This window comes from Phacochoerus africanus, chromosome 2 (assembly GCF_016906955.1).
Source record: "Phacochoerus africanus isolate WHEZ1 chromosome 2, ROS_Pafr_v1, whole genome shotgun sequence".
NCBI classification, from domain to species: Eukaryota; Metazoa; Chordata; class Mammalia; order Artiodactyla; family Suidae; genus Phacochoerus; species Phacochoerus africanus.
In genome coordinates, this window is record NC_062545.1 from 55635905 (window position 1) to 55653601 (window position 17697).

At 37.3% G+C, this 17697-nt stretch overlaps 1 protein-coding gene across 1 annotated transcript in view; it reads left to right on the forward strand.

Moving 5' to 3' along the window:
• Window positions 1-16446, forward strand: part of ZNF292 (zinc finger protein 292) — a 95225-nt gene extending 78779 nt beyond the window's left edge. Inside the window, 2 exon segments of the mRNA XM_047760698.1 lie at window positions 7581-9293; window positions 9295-16446. Of these exon segments, the coding sequence (XP_047616654.1) occupies window positions 7581-9293; window positions 9295-14730 (7149 nt within the window). The 3' untranslated portion in view covers window positions 14731-16446.
• The last annotated feature ends 1251 nt before the right edge of the window (window positions 16447-17697 follow it).

A 17697-nucleotide genomic window follows, 5' to 3' on the forward strand; every position in this document is an offset into this window, starting at 1 on the left:
AATTTTAGCAGAGAGAACAAGTTAGACATGCAAGAATAACTAAGTTAATATATATTTAAAGATATAAATTAAGATTTATTAAACATGAAACAGTCTAACATAAATTTCGACAGTGGTAGAATTATTTGTCTAATATTTTAAATAATGCTTGCAAATAAATCTATAAAATACATATATTTAAATATAGAAAATAAGGAATTAAGGTACGAGAAAGGTTTTATAAAAATGATCAAGCAGATTTTAAAAAGAGTCAAGATAACTAACTTAGAACTACAAAATCATAGTCATAGAAATGAAAACACTTAATAGATGGATTAAACAGTAGATTAGACACAAAGGAAAGTGATGAGCAGAGATTGCATGTGTGTTTCTTTTTATTTACTGGCAAAAGTCAGAATCCAAATTTTACAAAATTTAATTTATATTCTTATAATAATCCTTGTAGGAATCCATTTGGTTTCTGCTCTTTTAAGTTTTTATTTTTTGGCCGCACCTGTGGCATGTTCCTGGGCCAGGTATCGAACCAACGCCACAGCAGTGACCCGAGCAGCTGCAGTGCCACCAGAGCCTTAACCCACTGCTCCACAAGGGAACTCCAGGTTTCCACTTTGTGTACATGGAAGCCACTAAAAATGCTACCATTGCACATGGAAATGGATGTCAGGCAGGTTTTAGAAATCCATGAAAACCAGAATGTTACATGACAAGGAGTATTTTTTAATTAATGTATATATTTTTTAAAGGAGACACTAAAAATATTTTATGCTTTTTTAAAAAAGTATCTTTTAAGTTCTTTAGTTGGTCACTAAATCTTATATGTATCTTTGGGTTTTTTTTCCCTCCTGAAATAATTTTTCTTCATTTTCAGGAGTAAAGAACAGGAATGAATATGAATCCTTCTGATTTTCAGGTTTTCTCTGTTGACCTTGTTGACTCAGCCTGCTTTTTCATTTTCTATGTTATAGTTAAAAAGATAAACTTGACAAAATGTTTCTTAGAAAATTACTATGTAATTTTAAAGTGTAGGTTGTGCTACTATTTTATATCTGACTTTAAAAAGCAGCATAGCGAAATAGGACTTGAAACTAAAAGCCAGACCAACTGGGTTTTGCTGTTGACCACCTGGTAACCTTAATTACTTTGGATTTCATTTGTTGTTCAAGTGAGTCAAGGAGGTTAGGTAAAAGGGACTTTCTTCCCTCAACTTTATACCCCACTCACAAGGAGATCTTGTTGGAGATGGGGAAAAATCCTGAACAAGAGCTGCACTGTTCGTCCTGGTAGCCATTGTTTAAGTTAAATTATTTAATTTAAGTAAAATATAAAATTCTGTTCTTCAGTTTGAGTGGCTGCATCGTAAATGCTCAGTAGCTCCTTGTGGCTAGTGACTACCATATTGAATAGCACAGATAATGAACATTTCCATTGTTGGAGGCAGTTCTGTTGAGTAGCACTTTTCTAGAGAGACTTTGGGCTCAGAAGGAAAGCACTTAAAACATGAATAGCTTAGGGAAATTGGCCAGGGGCGCAGACTTGCTGACAAAGATAATGTACAACATGGTAATTGCCCTCAAAATCTTATTTCCCATTGCATATAATTTTTCCCTTTGTTTTTTTACTTTCTGAAATCTGATCAGAGGTTTTATCTTAAAACTAGAATAAGAGATTATAGCTTTAGGACTGAAAGAGACCTTAAAATTATGTTGTAGTGACTGTGTTCTAGTATAACTCATCTTTTACATGATGAAATTAGCCTCAAGGTTAATGAGGGTTAACTGGTGCCCCTCCACTCCTTTTTTTCAAAACTCCAGGAGTTGCTGAAAATTATCAGCCAGTTACTTAACATATTAAAATAATTGTTTCCTTCTTAGAGTTTCTGCAAATTCTATTTGAGATCTACAAAGGAGACAGAGCAGCTAGCTTGGTTCATCTTTTTATTTATGCTTTTTCCTAGACCCCTGAAAAAAAAAAAAGAGTCCTGCCCTTAAGGATTTCATAATCTGTTGATGGAGACACACTAACAGTTACAGTGTAATATGGATCTTCCTTTTATAGTGGACTATCAGGACTCCTGAGAGGGAGAGCACATTGTTTAGCACAGTTCCTGGCATAAAGTAGGTGCCGAATGAGTAAAAGAGGGCCATATAGCCCACTTCCCTGTGAGACTCTCAGATTGTGATGGCAGGGAGAGTGTTTCCTAATAACAGAAAAAGCATGAAAAAGTACCAAATCATGTCCAGCTGCTCACCACTTGAAAAATCAATACTATAGAGAGACAGATGTTGATAGAAAAGAAAGGTGTTTTTTGTTTTTGTTTTTTGGCCACACCTAGAGCATGCTTAAGTTCCCAGGCCAGGATTGAACCGTGCCTCAACAGGGACAACGCTGGATCCTTTAACTTCTAGGCCACCAGAGAATTTCCAGGAAAGGTGTTTTTAATTAGATTGCTGGAAATCTGGGGAGATGGTAGTGACCCCAAAACCACCTCTCAAGATTATGCTTGTCATAAAAGTTTTAAGGAAAAACGAAAATAATCTCAATTAATCATTGAGATGCTGTCCCCCACTAAGGGCAGGTTTGTTGACTCCTTGTGATTTCTCCTTAGATGCTGTCTTGTTCACACAGGTTTTTTGGGGAGATTACTGAAGGGGAAGCTGGGGAAGAGATCTGGTCATCTGTTAGTTATTCTTCATTTCTACTTTAATCTATGGAAAGAAACAACAAGTTAGGCACGGCATTGTATGATTAAAAGATTTGAAAGGAGTGCTTGCACTGGAGATGAGTAGAGTATGGGGGTGCCTGGTTTAATAGTTACTATATAGCTTTGCTAAAGTGGCAGGAAAGGGGCTGCCTGCTGAGGGCAGTTTCCTGCAAAGAGCTTACGAATCCTCCCTTGTCAGAACAGCATTCCATTTTTATGGGATTATGGACGAAGATCAGTCTTCTACAGTCTCATGCTGACCTAAGGAGCTGTATTCTGACAGTATAGCATGTCGACTTATTAGCATCTCTTTGCTGACCATTGGAGTTGCCTGTTTACATGTATGGGCAGAACAAGCTACAATTTTTTTTTTTTTTTGGTCTTTTGTCTTTTTAGGGCTGTTCCTTTGGCATATGGGGAGGTTCCCAGGCTAGGGGTCCAGTTGGAGCTGTAGCCGCCAGCTTATGCCACAGCCACAGCAACTTGGGATCGGAACTTCATCTGTAACCTACACCACAGCTCTCAGTAACACCAGATCCTTAATCCACTGAGCGAGGCCAGGGATCGAACCTCTTCCTCATGGGTGCTAGTCAGATTCGTTTCTGCCAAGCCACGACAGGAACTCCTTTTTGTTTGTTTGTTTTTGCTACAATTATTTCGATGCCCACAAAGATATAGATTATTATGAGCAGTAGTGTTAATCTCATTCTCTTAAGGCCACTTTGTGGAATTGTGCTGCCATAGATTCAGTACTGCTCCAAATGGAGCAGTTTATGCCATGGCTGCAGTCTGATCATCATGCATGCAGTTAGAGTGGCAGCTACATTGTCTGTAAAATGACTCAGGAATATGCATCAGACACTGAGTTTGTGACTCTATTGTCCTAAACTTTAGCTGCTTGAACCTGCTCTTTTGTGTCTCTGGGAGGCCTGCGAGACTTTAAGCTTTTCCAAAAGAGAAAAGCTACAAGAGGCAGGAGGCCTGTGGGCATGGTTCATAAAAAAGGCAGGAGACATGGAGAAACCTTTGTACTTGGAGGGATGGAGGAAGCCTGCTGGATTTTGCTCAGTTCCAGTGTAAAGAAAAATTCATTTTCTCCTCTGTTCTTCACTACTCACTGAATACTCTGGTCATCAAGTGTGTAGATTCTCCAGACACCTGCTGAGTGTCTCACAGTTCTGACACTATCTACAAGTTAGATAGCACAGAATCCACAGGTTAAGGGACCAGTCTTATAAGGGCATCTCTCCTGCCCCCAACTTCAGCTGCCAGTCTCAAGTACAGGTTGTCACCTGTGCTTCTGACCAACTGGCTATAAATCATAGATTTCCACAACTTTATCTTCAGAATAATTTACTAGAGTAGCTCACAGAACTCAGGAAAACAGTTTACCTACTAGATTATTGGTTTATTATAAAAGAATACAACTCAGGAAGAGTCAGGTGGAAGAAATACATAGGGCAAGTTATGGGGGAGAGGGTAGGTTACCCTCCCCAACCTCCGCTTGTTCACAAACCCAGAAGCTCCCTGAGCGTGATTCTTTCTGGGTTGTGTGGAGACTTCATTGGCCATTGAGGATAGGTTCAACCTCCATCCTCTCTCTCCTCCTTGGAGGCAGGGGAGGGAAGACTGAAAGTTCCGACACTGTAATCACAGGTTGGTTCCTCTGGTGGCAAGCCACCTTCTTGTGGTTATCTAGGGGCTTTCCAAAAATCACCTCATTGAAAGGGCCTTATATGAATCACCAAAAAACAGTCATTTCATCTTTAAGGCTGGAGCTATTTCAAAAGCTGGGAACAGGAGTTCCCCCTTGTTACGGGTTCCCACCATAACGAACCTGACTAGTATCCATGAGGATGTGGGTTCGATCCCTGGCCTCGTTCAGTGGGTTGGGGATCTGGCGTTGCCGTGAGCTGTGGTGTAGGCTGCATCTTGGATCCCGCGTTGCTGTGGCTGTGGTGTAGGCTGGCAGCTGTAACTTTGATTCGACCCCTAGCCTGGGAACTTACATATGCTGCGAGTGCAGCCCTAAAAAGAGAAAAAAAACAAAAAACAAAACTGGGAACAGAGATGGCCCTATAGCTGTTATCACTTAGGAAATTACAAAAGTTTTAGGAGCTATGTGGGAGGAAGACCAAAAAATATGTATGTCTTATCAGTATATTATAGTGGTATCTAGACAAATGAGAGAATGGCATAATTGGGGAACTACAGTTGCCTGGAATATAGGCTATTTGGATAGGGAAAAGATAAGAGATGAGGCTAGACTGGATGAGGGATAGGTCAGTTTGTGACAGCCCTTTTTTATTCCCCACTAAGTTTATATTCAATTCCAAAAGACACAGGTAACCATATAAGAATTTTAAAACAGGGTGAACCATGATGCTGTGGGCGGATAAGGCAGGGCTGAATGAGATGTTTATGGAGAGTTGATATCAGTATGTAAGACTTGGGGAGCTTTGGGTCAAGGATACTGGGCATCGAGAGGAAAGGATCAGAAGAGCAGGGTACCAAAGATAAATCCTTATGTTTTTCATAAGCTTCCCTGCTGCTGTACCAGTGCTAGAAAGGAGGATGAATCTACTTCTCCTCTGAATGTATCTCACTTAGAATTCTCCGTGGCTCAAATTCAAGCTGCCATCAGTACTTTTATTAACTGATGTTATTAAATAGACTTTTACGGGTTAATTTCTTGTTTAATCACATTGTATTTATGGGAAATTGCAAATTTAAATTCAGCTCCAAAAAACACTTGTTATTTAACCAGATTATGATTTTAGTATTACCTATTAATTTTTAATCACTTACACACACACACACACACAGAAAGCTAAAACTCAGAAAAAGAAAAATTTTGATATACTTTGTTCTGTTGGCTTTTTTGTTAAGGTTTCAGATTTGTTTACAACGTGAAGGTGTTTTAAAGCAATTCGTTCAGAGCTCTTTGCCCTTAATGAGTTGAAATGAACTCTTGAATCTAGTAGATAGAAATGTCAGTTGAGTTCCTCTCAGATTATTTTAGTTGCATTTTCTAAGCAATAGGTAGAATTTTTGAATCAGCTTTTGTCATTTCTTAAGTAAGGGCTTGACATTCATATGACAATAAATGGTTTCCTTCCTCAAAGCAGATAAGCTTCATCCATAAGTCCTTCGTTCCCTGACTCCCTTCTTAGTCATTTCTTCCTCATTTCCTAAGTTTTCTCATTACATCATTTTCCAGAATTCTTGACTTCTACATACTTAACAGTACGTACTTCTGATGTATGCCTTCATTATCACTTTAGATCATTTTATGGTTGACTTGGCCTTTGATTCCTCCAAGATTTCTTTCTTCAAACACTCCTCTCTGTAATAGGCAGTTTTCCTGTTCACACATCTTTTTCATACAAATGCTAACAGAGAAGCAGCCTAATTGTCCACTATTATTAGTAGCCCCTAAAGCATATAACAGAGATGCACACATTTTACTTTAGTTCTCTGGCTCAGATTTATCTCAAAATAACTATGCAAGTTTATTTATTTATTTTTTGTCGTTTTAGGGCCACACTTGTGGCATATGGGTCTGATCCCAGGCTAGCGGTCTAATCGGAGCTGTAGCTGCCGGCCTGCACCACAGCCACAGCAACGCCAGATCCCTAACCCACTGAGCAAGGCCAGGGATTGAACCCGCAAGCTCATGGTTCCTAGTCAGATTTGTTTCCACTGCAGGAGTTCCATGACAGGAACTCCTATGAAGGTTTATATGAAAGCTAGAAATAACCTCTTTCTCGGTTGTCTTTTCTTCACTGTCACTTTTAAATAGGTCAGATATCAATTCTTCTTGCCCATTTTCTTCTTGGTCTTTGTGCCTTTGCTTTTCAGAAAATCAAGGAAAGTTTGGTACCTCAACCTCTCTCTCTCACTCTTCTTTTGGCCCATGAATCCAGGCTTCTCTTGTAGTAAAATATTTTATTCTTAACCTGTGAAAATACAGATCCTATCAGATTTTTTTTTGGACTTCTTTTCTTTCTTGCCCTTTGTTCTTAACATCACACATATTCCATTCCCATTAATGTGACCTCATCTTGTGACTGGCTTATTTCTCATATATTTATTCCTTTTTAGTCTTTTAAAACCTATTTTTATCATTTTATCATTATGTATCTTTCAAATGACTCTTGCCTTTATTATTGCTGTCTTAAAATAATAGTTCAAGATGCTAATTCAAAAGGAAAAAAGTATATTGTGTCTCCTGCTACTCCTAGTTCTTAAGACGATCCGCCATAAGGTAGGTGGTTTGACATTCAAGTTTATGATAGAACAAGAATCCCCAATATTAAGGATCAAATAACTTTATTCTTTTAAATGTGAAAATTTCCTTTTATTACTAGAGTTAGGAAACATGAAGACATTATCAGTTTTGTAACTGGGCTAAGAGTTTTCTTTCAAAAGGATTGCAAATACAAACTGAAAAAATGAACTTTGTGATAAAGTGAATGACCTTTATTGATCACTTACTATGTGCCAGACATGATACTAAACTATACCAGCTACTTTAGATACATGATTTCCATTAATGCTCACAGTAGTTTTATGACGTTTAAGTGTCATTTTGATCTATTTTACTTTGGAATATGAAAAGTTAGAGAAGTTAAATTACACGCAGCTAGCTATTAGATGATTTTCTACTCTTGTCTTAGCTCCCAATGCTTATGCTTTTTCTGCTATTCTGTACAGTTCATTTTACACACATACCTGTGGTGCTTTAGAAGGGGTATCTTCATATACTGGCTATTGCATAATTTGAGAACAGCAAACTTCAGTTTTAAAATTACTAAATTCACAAATCTGTTTTGAGTAGTATGAATTAAAGTAACATTTCTTACCTGCTTTTTCACAGACTGAAGGGGCTGGACTTGCCACCTGTATAGAACTATGTGTAAAAGCTCTTCGCTTGGAATCTACAGAAAATACTGAAGTGAAAATATCTATTTGCAAGACTATTTCATGCTTGTTGCCTGATGATCTGGAAGTTAAACGTGCTTGTCAACTGAGTGAATTTCTTATTGAGCCTACAGTAGATGCATATTATGCCGTGGAAATGTTGTATAACCAGCCAGACCAGAAATACGATGAAGAGAATCTTCCAATACCAAATTCTCTACGCTGTGAGCTCTTACTTGTATTGAAAACTCAGTGGCCCTTTGATCCAGAATTCTGGGATTGGAAAACCTTAAAACGCCAGTGTCTTGCATTAATGGGTGAAGAAGCATCTATTGTGTCCTCAATAGATGAGCTAAATGACAGTGAAGTTTATGAGAAAGTAGTAGATTACCAGGAAGAGAGTAAAGAAACTTCTATGAATGGACTTTCTGGTGGAATGGGTGCTAATTCTGGCCTTCTTAGAGACATTTGTGATGAAAAGCAGAAGAAGAGAGAGATAAAACAATTAAGAGAGAGGGGATTTATATCTGCTAGGTTCAGAAATTGGCAAGCCTACATGCAGTATTGTGTGCTGTGTGACAAAGAATTCCTTGGTCATCGAATAGTACGACATGCTCAAAAACATTACAAAGATGGGATTTACAGTTGCCCCATATGTGCAAAGAACTTTAATTCTAAAGAAACTTTTGTCCCTCATGTCACATTGCATGTTAAACAATCTAGTAAAGAGAGACTAGCAGCCATGAAACCATTAAGAAGGTTGGGAAGGCCTCCTAAGATCACAACTACCAACGAGAATCAGAAGACAAATGCTGTGGCCAAGCAGGAACAGCGGCCTATCAAAAAGAATAGTCTCTACTCAACAGACTTTATAGTGTTTAATGACAATGATGGTTCAGATGATGAAAATGACGACAAAGATAAATCTTATGAGCCAGAGGTGATCCCAGTCCAGAAACCGGTACCTGTTAATGAATTCAATTGCCCTGTAACTTTTTGTAAAAAGGGCTTTAAGTACTTTAAAAACTTAATTGCTCATGTAAAGGGACATAAGGATAATGAAGATGCAAAGCGCTTTCTTGAAATGCAAAGCAAAAAAGTGATTTGCCAGTACTGTAGACGGCATTTTGTAAGTGTTACTCATCTCAATGATCACTTACAAATGCACTGTGGAAGTAAACCTTATATCTGTATACAAATGAAATGTAAGGCTGGTTTTAATAGTTATGCAGAGCTCTTAACCCACCGAAAGGAACATCAAGTCTTTAGAGCAAAGTGCATGTTTCCTAAATGTGGCAGAATTTTTTCAGAAGCTTATTTACTCTATGATCATGAAGCACAGCATTATAATACCTATACTTGTAAGTTCACAGGTTGTGGTAAGGTTTATCGTTCTCAGAGTGAGCTAGAAAAGCATCTGGATGATCATAGTACTCCTGAAAAAGTGCTGCCTCCTGAAGAACAGCTGAACTCATCTGGAGATTCTGTTCAGCCTTCCAGAGTGAATCAGAGCACAGAAGGGAACACTGAGAAAGAAAGACCTGTGCTTCCTTCAGAAAATAACATTGAAAACACCTTACCAGCAGATAGAAGTGATGCTTGGGATAAAAGCAAGGCAGAATCACCTGCAACTAAACAAGATCCGATTTCTGCTTCGGAGCTCAGACAAAGCTGATGGACCATTGCCAAATGATTTGGAAAACCCTGCTCCTACTCCTCTGCTCCAGGCCAGTGAAGTAGCTGTGTCTATTAAGGTGTCCCTCAATCAGGGGATTGAGGATAACTTTGGAAAGCAAGAAAACTCAACTGTGGAAGGCACTGGTGAATCACTGGTCACAAACTTACATACACCAGTTGAAGACACCTGTAATGATTTGTGTCATACAGGTTTCCAAGAAAGGAAAGAACAGGATTGTTTTAGTGAAGCCCAGATTACTCAGAATTCTTTAGTAGATTCAGAAACCCTCAAAATAGGTGACCTTACTCCACAAAACTTAGAAAGACAAGTGAACAACCTGATGACCTTTTCTGTGCAAAATCAGTCAGGATTTCAAGACAGTTTGCCAACTTCCAAGTTTGAATGTGGAGGTAATGTTAAAACATCATCCAATCTGTATAATTTACCTCTGAAGACATTAGAAAGTATCACATTTGTTCCACCACAGCCTAACCTAAGTAATTCTTTAGGAACTCCATCAGTGCCTCCAAAAGCGCCAGTTCAGAAGTTCAGTTGCCAGGTTGAGGGATGTACTCGAACCTATAATTCTTCACAGAGTATTGGGAAACACATGAAGACAGCACACCCTGACCAGTATGCAGCATTTAAAATGCAGCGCAAAAGCAAAAAGGGTCAGAAATCCAACAACTTAAATACACCAAATAATGGAAAGTTTGTTTATTTTTTGCCATCACAAGTGAGCACCTCTAATGCATTTTTTACACCACAAACCAAAGCCAATGGGAACCCTACTTGTTCTAATCAGTTGCAGCATGTCTCACCTTCCATTTTTCCAGCTCATTTAGCAAATGTGTCAACTCCACTGTTGCCCTCAGTGGAAAGTGTCATAAATCCAAATATACCTTCTCAGGATAAAAATGAACAAGGTAGTAGTATGTTATGTTCCCAAATGGAAAATTTATCTAGTACTACCTTGCCAGCACAAATGGAAGACTTAACCAAAACAGTTTTGCCTTTGAATATTGACAGCGGCTCAGATCCCTTCCTTCCGTTACCTGCAGAGAGTAGTTCAATGTCTCTCTTCCCTTCACCAGCAGATAGTGGGACTAATTCTGTTTTTTCCCAACTGGAAAATAATACAAATCATTTTCCCTCCCAGATCGAAGGGAACACAAATTCCTCCTTTCTAAAGGGAGGTAATGGTGAGAATGCTGTTTTTCCTTCGCAAGTCAGTGTTGCAAATGACTTCAGTAGCACCAGTGCCCAACAGCCTGCATCCGAAAAAGTCAAAAAAGACCGTGGACGGGGCCCAAATGGGAAGGAAAGAAAACCCAAGCACAACAAAAGAGCTAAATGGCCGGCAATTATCAGAGATGGGAAATTTATCTGTAGCAGGTGTTACAGGGCTTTTACTAACCCCAGATCTCTGGGTGGACACTTATCTAAGCGATCTTACTGTAAACCACTGGATGGAGCAGAAATTGCTCAAGAACTTTTACAGAATAATGGGCAGCCTTCTCTTCTTGCCAGCATGATTCTCTCCACAAATGCAGTGAATTTGCAGCAGCCTCCACAGTCTGCCTTCAGTCCAGAAGCATGTTTTAAAGACCCGTCATTCCTACAACTTCTTGCTGCTGAAAATCGCTCAACATTTTTACCAAATGCATTTCCTCGGACTGGTGTGACCAACTTTAATACAAGTGTTAGTCAAGAAGGAAGCGAAATTATTAAACAGGCTTTGGAAACTGCAGGCATTCCCAGTACATTTGAGGGTGCCGACATGCTCTCTCACGTTGCGACAGGTTGTGTCTCAGATCCAGCACAAGTAAATGCCACAGTCATGTCAAATCCACCTGTGCCACCCCTGCTGCCAACTGTGTGCCACCCAAACCCCCTGCTGACAGATCAGAATAGGACGCCAAACTCCAAAACTTCCTCCATTGAGGAGTGCAGCAGTTTGCCTGTTTTTCCAACAAATGACTTACTGCTGAAGACTGTGGAAAATGGTTTGTGCTCTAGTTCGTTCCCTAATTCTAGTGGGCCATCACAAAATTTTACAAGTAACAGTCCACGTGTTTCAGTTATAAGTGGTCCTCAGAACACAAGGTCTAGTCATTTAAATAAAAAGGGAAACAGTGCTTCTAAGAGAAGAAAGAAAGTTGCTCCTCCACTAATTGCCCCTAATGCTTCCCAAAACTTGGTGACAAGTGACTTAACAGCAGTGGGACTTATAGCAAAGAGTATTGAGATATCAACTACTAACCTTCATTCAAATGTAATTCCCAGTTGTGAACCTCAGGGTTTGGTGGAAAATCTAACACAGAAATTAAATAATGTTGACAATCAGTTGTTCATGACTGATGTGAAAGAAAACTTTAAAACCAATCTTGAATCCCATACAGTGTTAGCTCCCTTAACATTAAAAACTGAAAATGGTGATTCCCAGATGATGGCTTTGAATTCATGCACAACTTCAATAAATTCTGATTTGCAGATTTCTGAAGACAATGTTATACAAAACTTTGAAAAGACTCTTGAAATTATTAAAAGTGCTATGAATTCTCAAATACTTGAGGTAAAAAGTGGATCTCAGGGTGTTGGTGAAACATCACAGAATGCTCAAATAAATTATAACATTCAGCTTCCTTCAGTTAACACTGTGCAGAATAGCAAATTACCTGATTCTTCTCAGTTTTCCTCCTTCATAGGTGTTATGCCAACAAAAAGTAACATTCCTCAGTCTGAAGTATTACATAAGGAGGATCAGATACAGGAGATTTTAGAAGGCTTACAGAAACTAAAATTAGAAAATGACCTATCCACTCCAGCACCCCAGTGTGTACTGATAAATACGTCAGTGACACTGACTCCCACTCCTGTTAAATCAATTCCAAACGTCACAGTTGTTCAGCCAGTTTCTGAAATGATAAGCAACATTCAGTTTAGTGACAAAGTTAATAAACCCTTTGTGTGTCAAAACCAAGGCTGTAATTATAGTGCTATGACAAAAGATGCACTATTTAAGCACTATGGTAAAATTCATCAGTATACTCCAGAGATGATTCTTGAAATTAAGAAGAATCAGTTGAAATTTGCTCCATTTAAATGTGTAGTACCTACATGTACGAAAACATTTACAAGAAATTCTAACCTCCGAGCACACTGTCAGTTGGTACATCATTTTACAACAGAAGAAATGGTAAAGTTAAAAATAAAAAGGCCTTATGGAAGAAAATCTCAGAGTGAGAATTCTTCAGCTTCGCGAATTACACAAGTAAAAAGACAGCTAGCTATGACGGAGGAAAATAAAAGAGAATTCCAGCCTGCTTTAGAACTGGGAGCAATGAAGGAAAATACCCTCAGTAATATAGCAGTGATCCCAGGAAAACAACTTATAGAAAAAAAAAGTCCTGAAAAAACAGAAAGTTCTTCACAGGTGATTGCAGTTACTTCAGAACAGTGTAATACAAATTCTCTTGAAAATGTGCAAACCAAAGCACGAAAAATTAGGAGACATAAAAAAGAAAAGGAAGAGAGAAAACGCAAGAAGCCGGTTGCTCAATCTCCTGAGTTTCCAACAAGATATAGTCCCTACAGACCTTACCGATGTGTTCATCAGGGTTGTTTTGCTGCCTTTACAATACAGCAGAACTTAATTCTCCATTACCAGGCAGTACACAAATCAGATCTACCTGCATTTACTGCAGAGGTTGAAGAGGAATGTGAAGCTGGTAAAGAAAGTGAAGAAATTGAAACTAAACAAACTGTGAAAGAATTCCGATGTCAGGTGAGTGACTGTTCTCGAATTTTCCAGGCAATTACTGGCCTAATACAACACTACATGAAACTTCATGAGATGTCCCCTGAGGAAATTGAAAGTATGACTGCTTCTGTGGATGTTGGGAAGTTCCCGTGTGATCAGTCAGAGTGTAAATCTTCATTTACCACGTATTTGAACTATGTTGTTCACCTTGAGGCAGACCATGGCATTGGGGTAAGAGGAAGTAAAACTGAAGAAGATGGCATATTCAAGTGTGACTGTGAAGGTTGTGACCGAATATATGCAACTCGGTCTAATCTCCTTCGACACATTTTTAATAAGCATAATGACAAACATAAAGCTCACCTGATTCGGCCAAGAAGATTAACACCTGGTCAGGAAAATATATCAAGCAAGGCAAACCAAGACAAGGCAAAATCTAAACACCGGGGGACAAAATACAGAGCTGGAAGGGAAGGAATCAAAATGCCTAAGACTAAACGAAAGAAAAAAAATAACTTGGAAAACAAGACTGCAAAGATTGTGCAGATTGAAGAAAATAAGCCTTATTCTCTGAAACGTGGAAAGCATGTATATTCTATAAAGGCTAGAAACGATGCCTTATCTGAGTGTACAAGCAGATTTGTAACCCAGTATCCCTGCATGATAAAGGGATGTACATCGGTTGTTACAAGTGAAAGCAATATAATTAGACATTATAAATGCCACAAATTATCTAAGGCATTTACATCGCAACACCGCAACCTTCTCATTGTCTTCAAACGTTGTTGCAACTCACAGCTAAAGGAAGCTTCTGAGCAAGAAGTTGAAAAGAGTGATGCGAAAGATTCTGACACAGGTTTATCAGAGAACAATGATAGCTCAAGAACAACTACAGTTCCACAGAAAGGAGTAGAAAAAAATGAAAAGGATGAAATGGATGAACTAACGGAATTATTTATTACCAAATTAATCAATGAAGACAACACAAGTGTGGAGACCCAAGCTCAGACCTCTTCAAATGTAAGTAATGATTTGGCAGAAAATAACCCCTGCCAATCAGAAAAACAAAAAGTGAGTAATTTGAAGAGAGTTAGTAAAGAAAAAAATGTCTCCCAAAGTAAAAAGAGGAAAGTTGAAAAAACTGAACCAGCATCAGCAGCTGAATTAAGTAGTGTGCATAAGGAAGAGGAAACTGCTGTTGCCATTCAAACCACGGAGGAGCATCCTGCATCTTTTGACTGGAGCTCGTTTAAACCAATGGGGTTTGAAGTATCATTTCTGAAGTTTCTTGAGGAGTCTGCAGTGAAGCAGAAGAAAAATACTGACAAAGACCATCCAAATAGTGGGAATAAAAAAGGATCCCATTCAAATTCAAGAAAAAATGTTGACAAGACTGCTGTGACCAGTGGAAATCATATATGTTCTTGTAAAGAAAGTGAAACATTTGTACAGTTTGCCAATCCATCACAGTTGCAGTGCAGTGATAATGTAAAAATTGTTTTAGACAAGACTCTTAAAGATTGCACTGAGCTTGTCTTAAAGCAACTTCAGGAAATGAAACCTACCGTCAGTCTGAAAAAACTTGAAGTACATTCAAATGATCCAGATTTGTCTGTTATGAAAGAAATCAGTATGGGTAAAGCCACAGGGCGAGGGCAGTACTGATAACTAATGTACTATAAATGCATTATTTACAGTTTTATTTTAACTAGGAAGCCATCAAGCATGCTAGAATTGTGAAGTTTTTTCATTATTTTTTGTTGTTGCTGACATGAATTAACCTGGCCAAAAAAAAAAAAAAGGAAAAAAAAAAGGAAAAAAAAAGCATGACGTTTGTCATGTAAAACTTTTTTTTTTTTATCCCTATGGGACTTGAGGAACATAATCAGCGCTTCAGTTACTGTAAATAGTTGACCTAAACCTCAGATTTCTATCAACCAGTTGCCCTTTCCATGAACTAAACTGAATTATCTGTGTGATTGATATGTTTCACCAGGTCACTGCTCATGTATAACAGTACTCTTTGTTTGTAGATACCTTTTTTGTATATATTTATTACTGTAAATCATTTGCTGCCACCAGCAGTGTGTAAGTCTAAACTATTAAATGACACATTTATATTTGGAATTTTAATTTTTAACTAAGTGATCAAGTTTTTAAAACTTCTTTTATTGTTTTAAATTAAGAATTTTTTGAACCGAAGCTAGAAACTCTGCCATACATAGTTCATTGATTTTTACATAAAGCATCTATTTACATGATCTAAAAAAAAAATACTTTTCACAAAGTAGGCACATTATACCAACACCTTCTCTGCTTTGTAAATTCACCCTCCAGGATTTTGGGGTGGTAGTCGTGTGAAATTAAAGCAGATTCTTTAGCAATTTCCAATAGCTACAGTTTTTTTTTTTCCCCAATGCTTCTATCTAATTGGGTATAGTTACTATGATTCCATGAGACATAATGGAAATGTGAATAAAGAATTTACTACATCAAAGATTTTAAACATTTGGTATTTAAAAAAAATCCTTTGTGAATGTGATAGAAACTAGTAGCGTGGAGCAGTGTACATACTTGAGGTGGTGATTTGTGAAGTAGCCCAGTATTGCCTTAAATAAAACCACATTTCATTTCTTGTTTTATACACGTGATCTTATAAAGGTTTTTTTTTTTTTTTCCATTTTCTGAGATTTATAGATTGGTGTATAGCTTTAAACTGTATAAACTTTTGTGGAAAGATTTTTTTAAACACTTTTATAAATCTTAAAATTGGTATCATCAAAGTGAGCCCATCTTGTGTTTATAAAATGCAAGAGTCCTTAAACATTTATAATTACATAGATGAAACACTTTCTATAAGGAAGTTGGATGTTTTGATTTTACTGTTTATAGATGTTAGATTGTACAGATTTGTCTGTATTTTCCCACCATATCTAATGATACTTTTTTCATTAGATTGGTCTTGCAGAGCAGTATTAGTTGTTATAATTGATTATTTTGGTTATTCAGTATATGGTTAGCTCTTAGAGTTTAGCTTTATTCTCCATATTTATACTGTGGATTTATGACCAGAGATAGGTTATTTCAAGAGAAGTTTATGACCTTCATCTGAAGTCCAACTAAAATCAGTACTGGAAACAAAAGAAAACACCCTTTCAAGTTTACTTTTGTTTCTGTTTGCCACAAATAGTAGTGTTGATTTTTTTATTTGTTGTAAACCGGTTGCATTCACAATATTATTAGCCTGAGATATTGATGATATTGTGATATGAAAATGTGTATATTCCCTGTTGCGACATCAGGCTTGCAGGAAGAATGAAGCACTTACCATTAACTGAAATTGCTGGTACGCTGAATAAATAAGCATGATCAAGGAGTGAATTATCTTCTTTTGGAAAATATTTTTTTAAGTTTTATTATTAAAGTATTATAGTTTTATTTTTAGGGCCGAATGGGTTATATTGAGTAGTTGGTTTCACCTCCTTAAGGTTTCTTACCAATATGCATAAAACTTGACACATTAAAATCCCTGCCCTTTGATAAGCCCACTGTTATTTATTAAAATAAAAGTTGTTCTTATGGGTGATTAATACATGTTTTTTTTCTAAGTTAATAATAACTTTGAGTAATTTTAATATTAAATTTTTGTTAACGACTGAATGTTTCCGTACAGTTTTCTTAGAAATTGACCTAGCTCTTAAAGGTAGGCATTTGGCAAACTGCCCTATATGATGCAGCAGCAAGTAGTTTTGTTTCTGATGAGTGTAATGATGAGCCTAACAATTGAAAATGCCAATGTATTGGGGCTTTTGCTCTTTAGCTTAAGAAAATTAACCACTAGATATTTCTGTAATTGTTCTTCTGCATATCATGGGAAAAGGTTTGCCAACATTGAGTTAGTTTTTTTATATTCCAGGTACTGTATGCTTAAAGTAAATATGAAATAGTGGGCTTTTTAGCATGGAACAGAAAAATCAAATTATGGTATAAAATAAATAATGAATTTATAGAATAGCATGTTGGTAAAATTTGGTACGGAATGTAATGCTTAAGTATTAAAAAAGAATCAAAAAGTATGTATTTTTCATGGTATACTTTTCCTCTATTGTCTTTGAGATAATTTCTTCCTGTAGTATAAATTAAGGTTTCGTCATTTGAGAAATGGGTTTTTTTCCCCTCTCCTAAACCCAAAGAATTCGAATCTTACAGATCAGAACATGTTACTCAAAAATACACCATTGTGTTAACTGAAATGTAACAGAATTTTCAACAATGTTAAATTTAGCATAATTAAATTATAAATAGCTTGACAGAATTTCAACAGATTTTGATCATCAGGTAAGAAAATACAGTTGCTATAGCTATTAAGATAAAAGTACACAAATAATATAGCTAGAGACATCAAGGAGGGAATGCTCTATTTTCATGGAAACAAAGAGGTAGGTGGTTATGAGTGTTGCATAAAAGATGAGTATTGAAAGATAAAAAGATAAAGTGGTCATTGGATGGTCAGAGGGAAAGGGGCATTTTAGGCAGGAGGTATGGAGCAGGATAGGGCATTGCATTATTACAGGTGGTCTGTGTGGAAAGATAAGGGCTAGAGAAGCTGAAGCTGAAGAGACAGATGGGCCA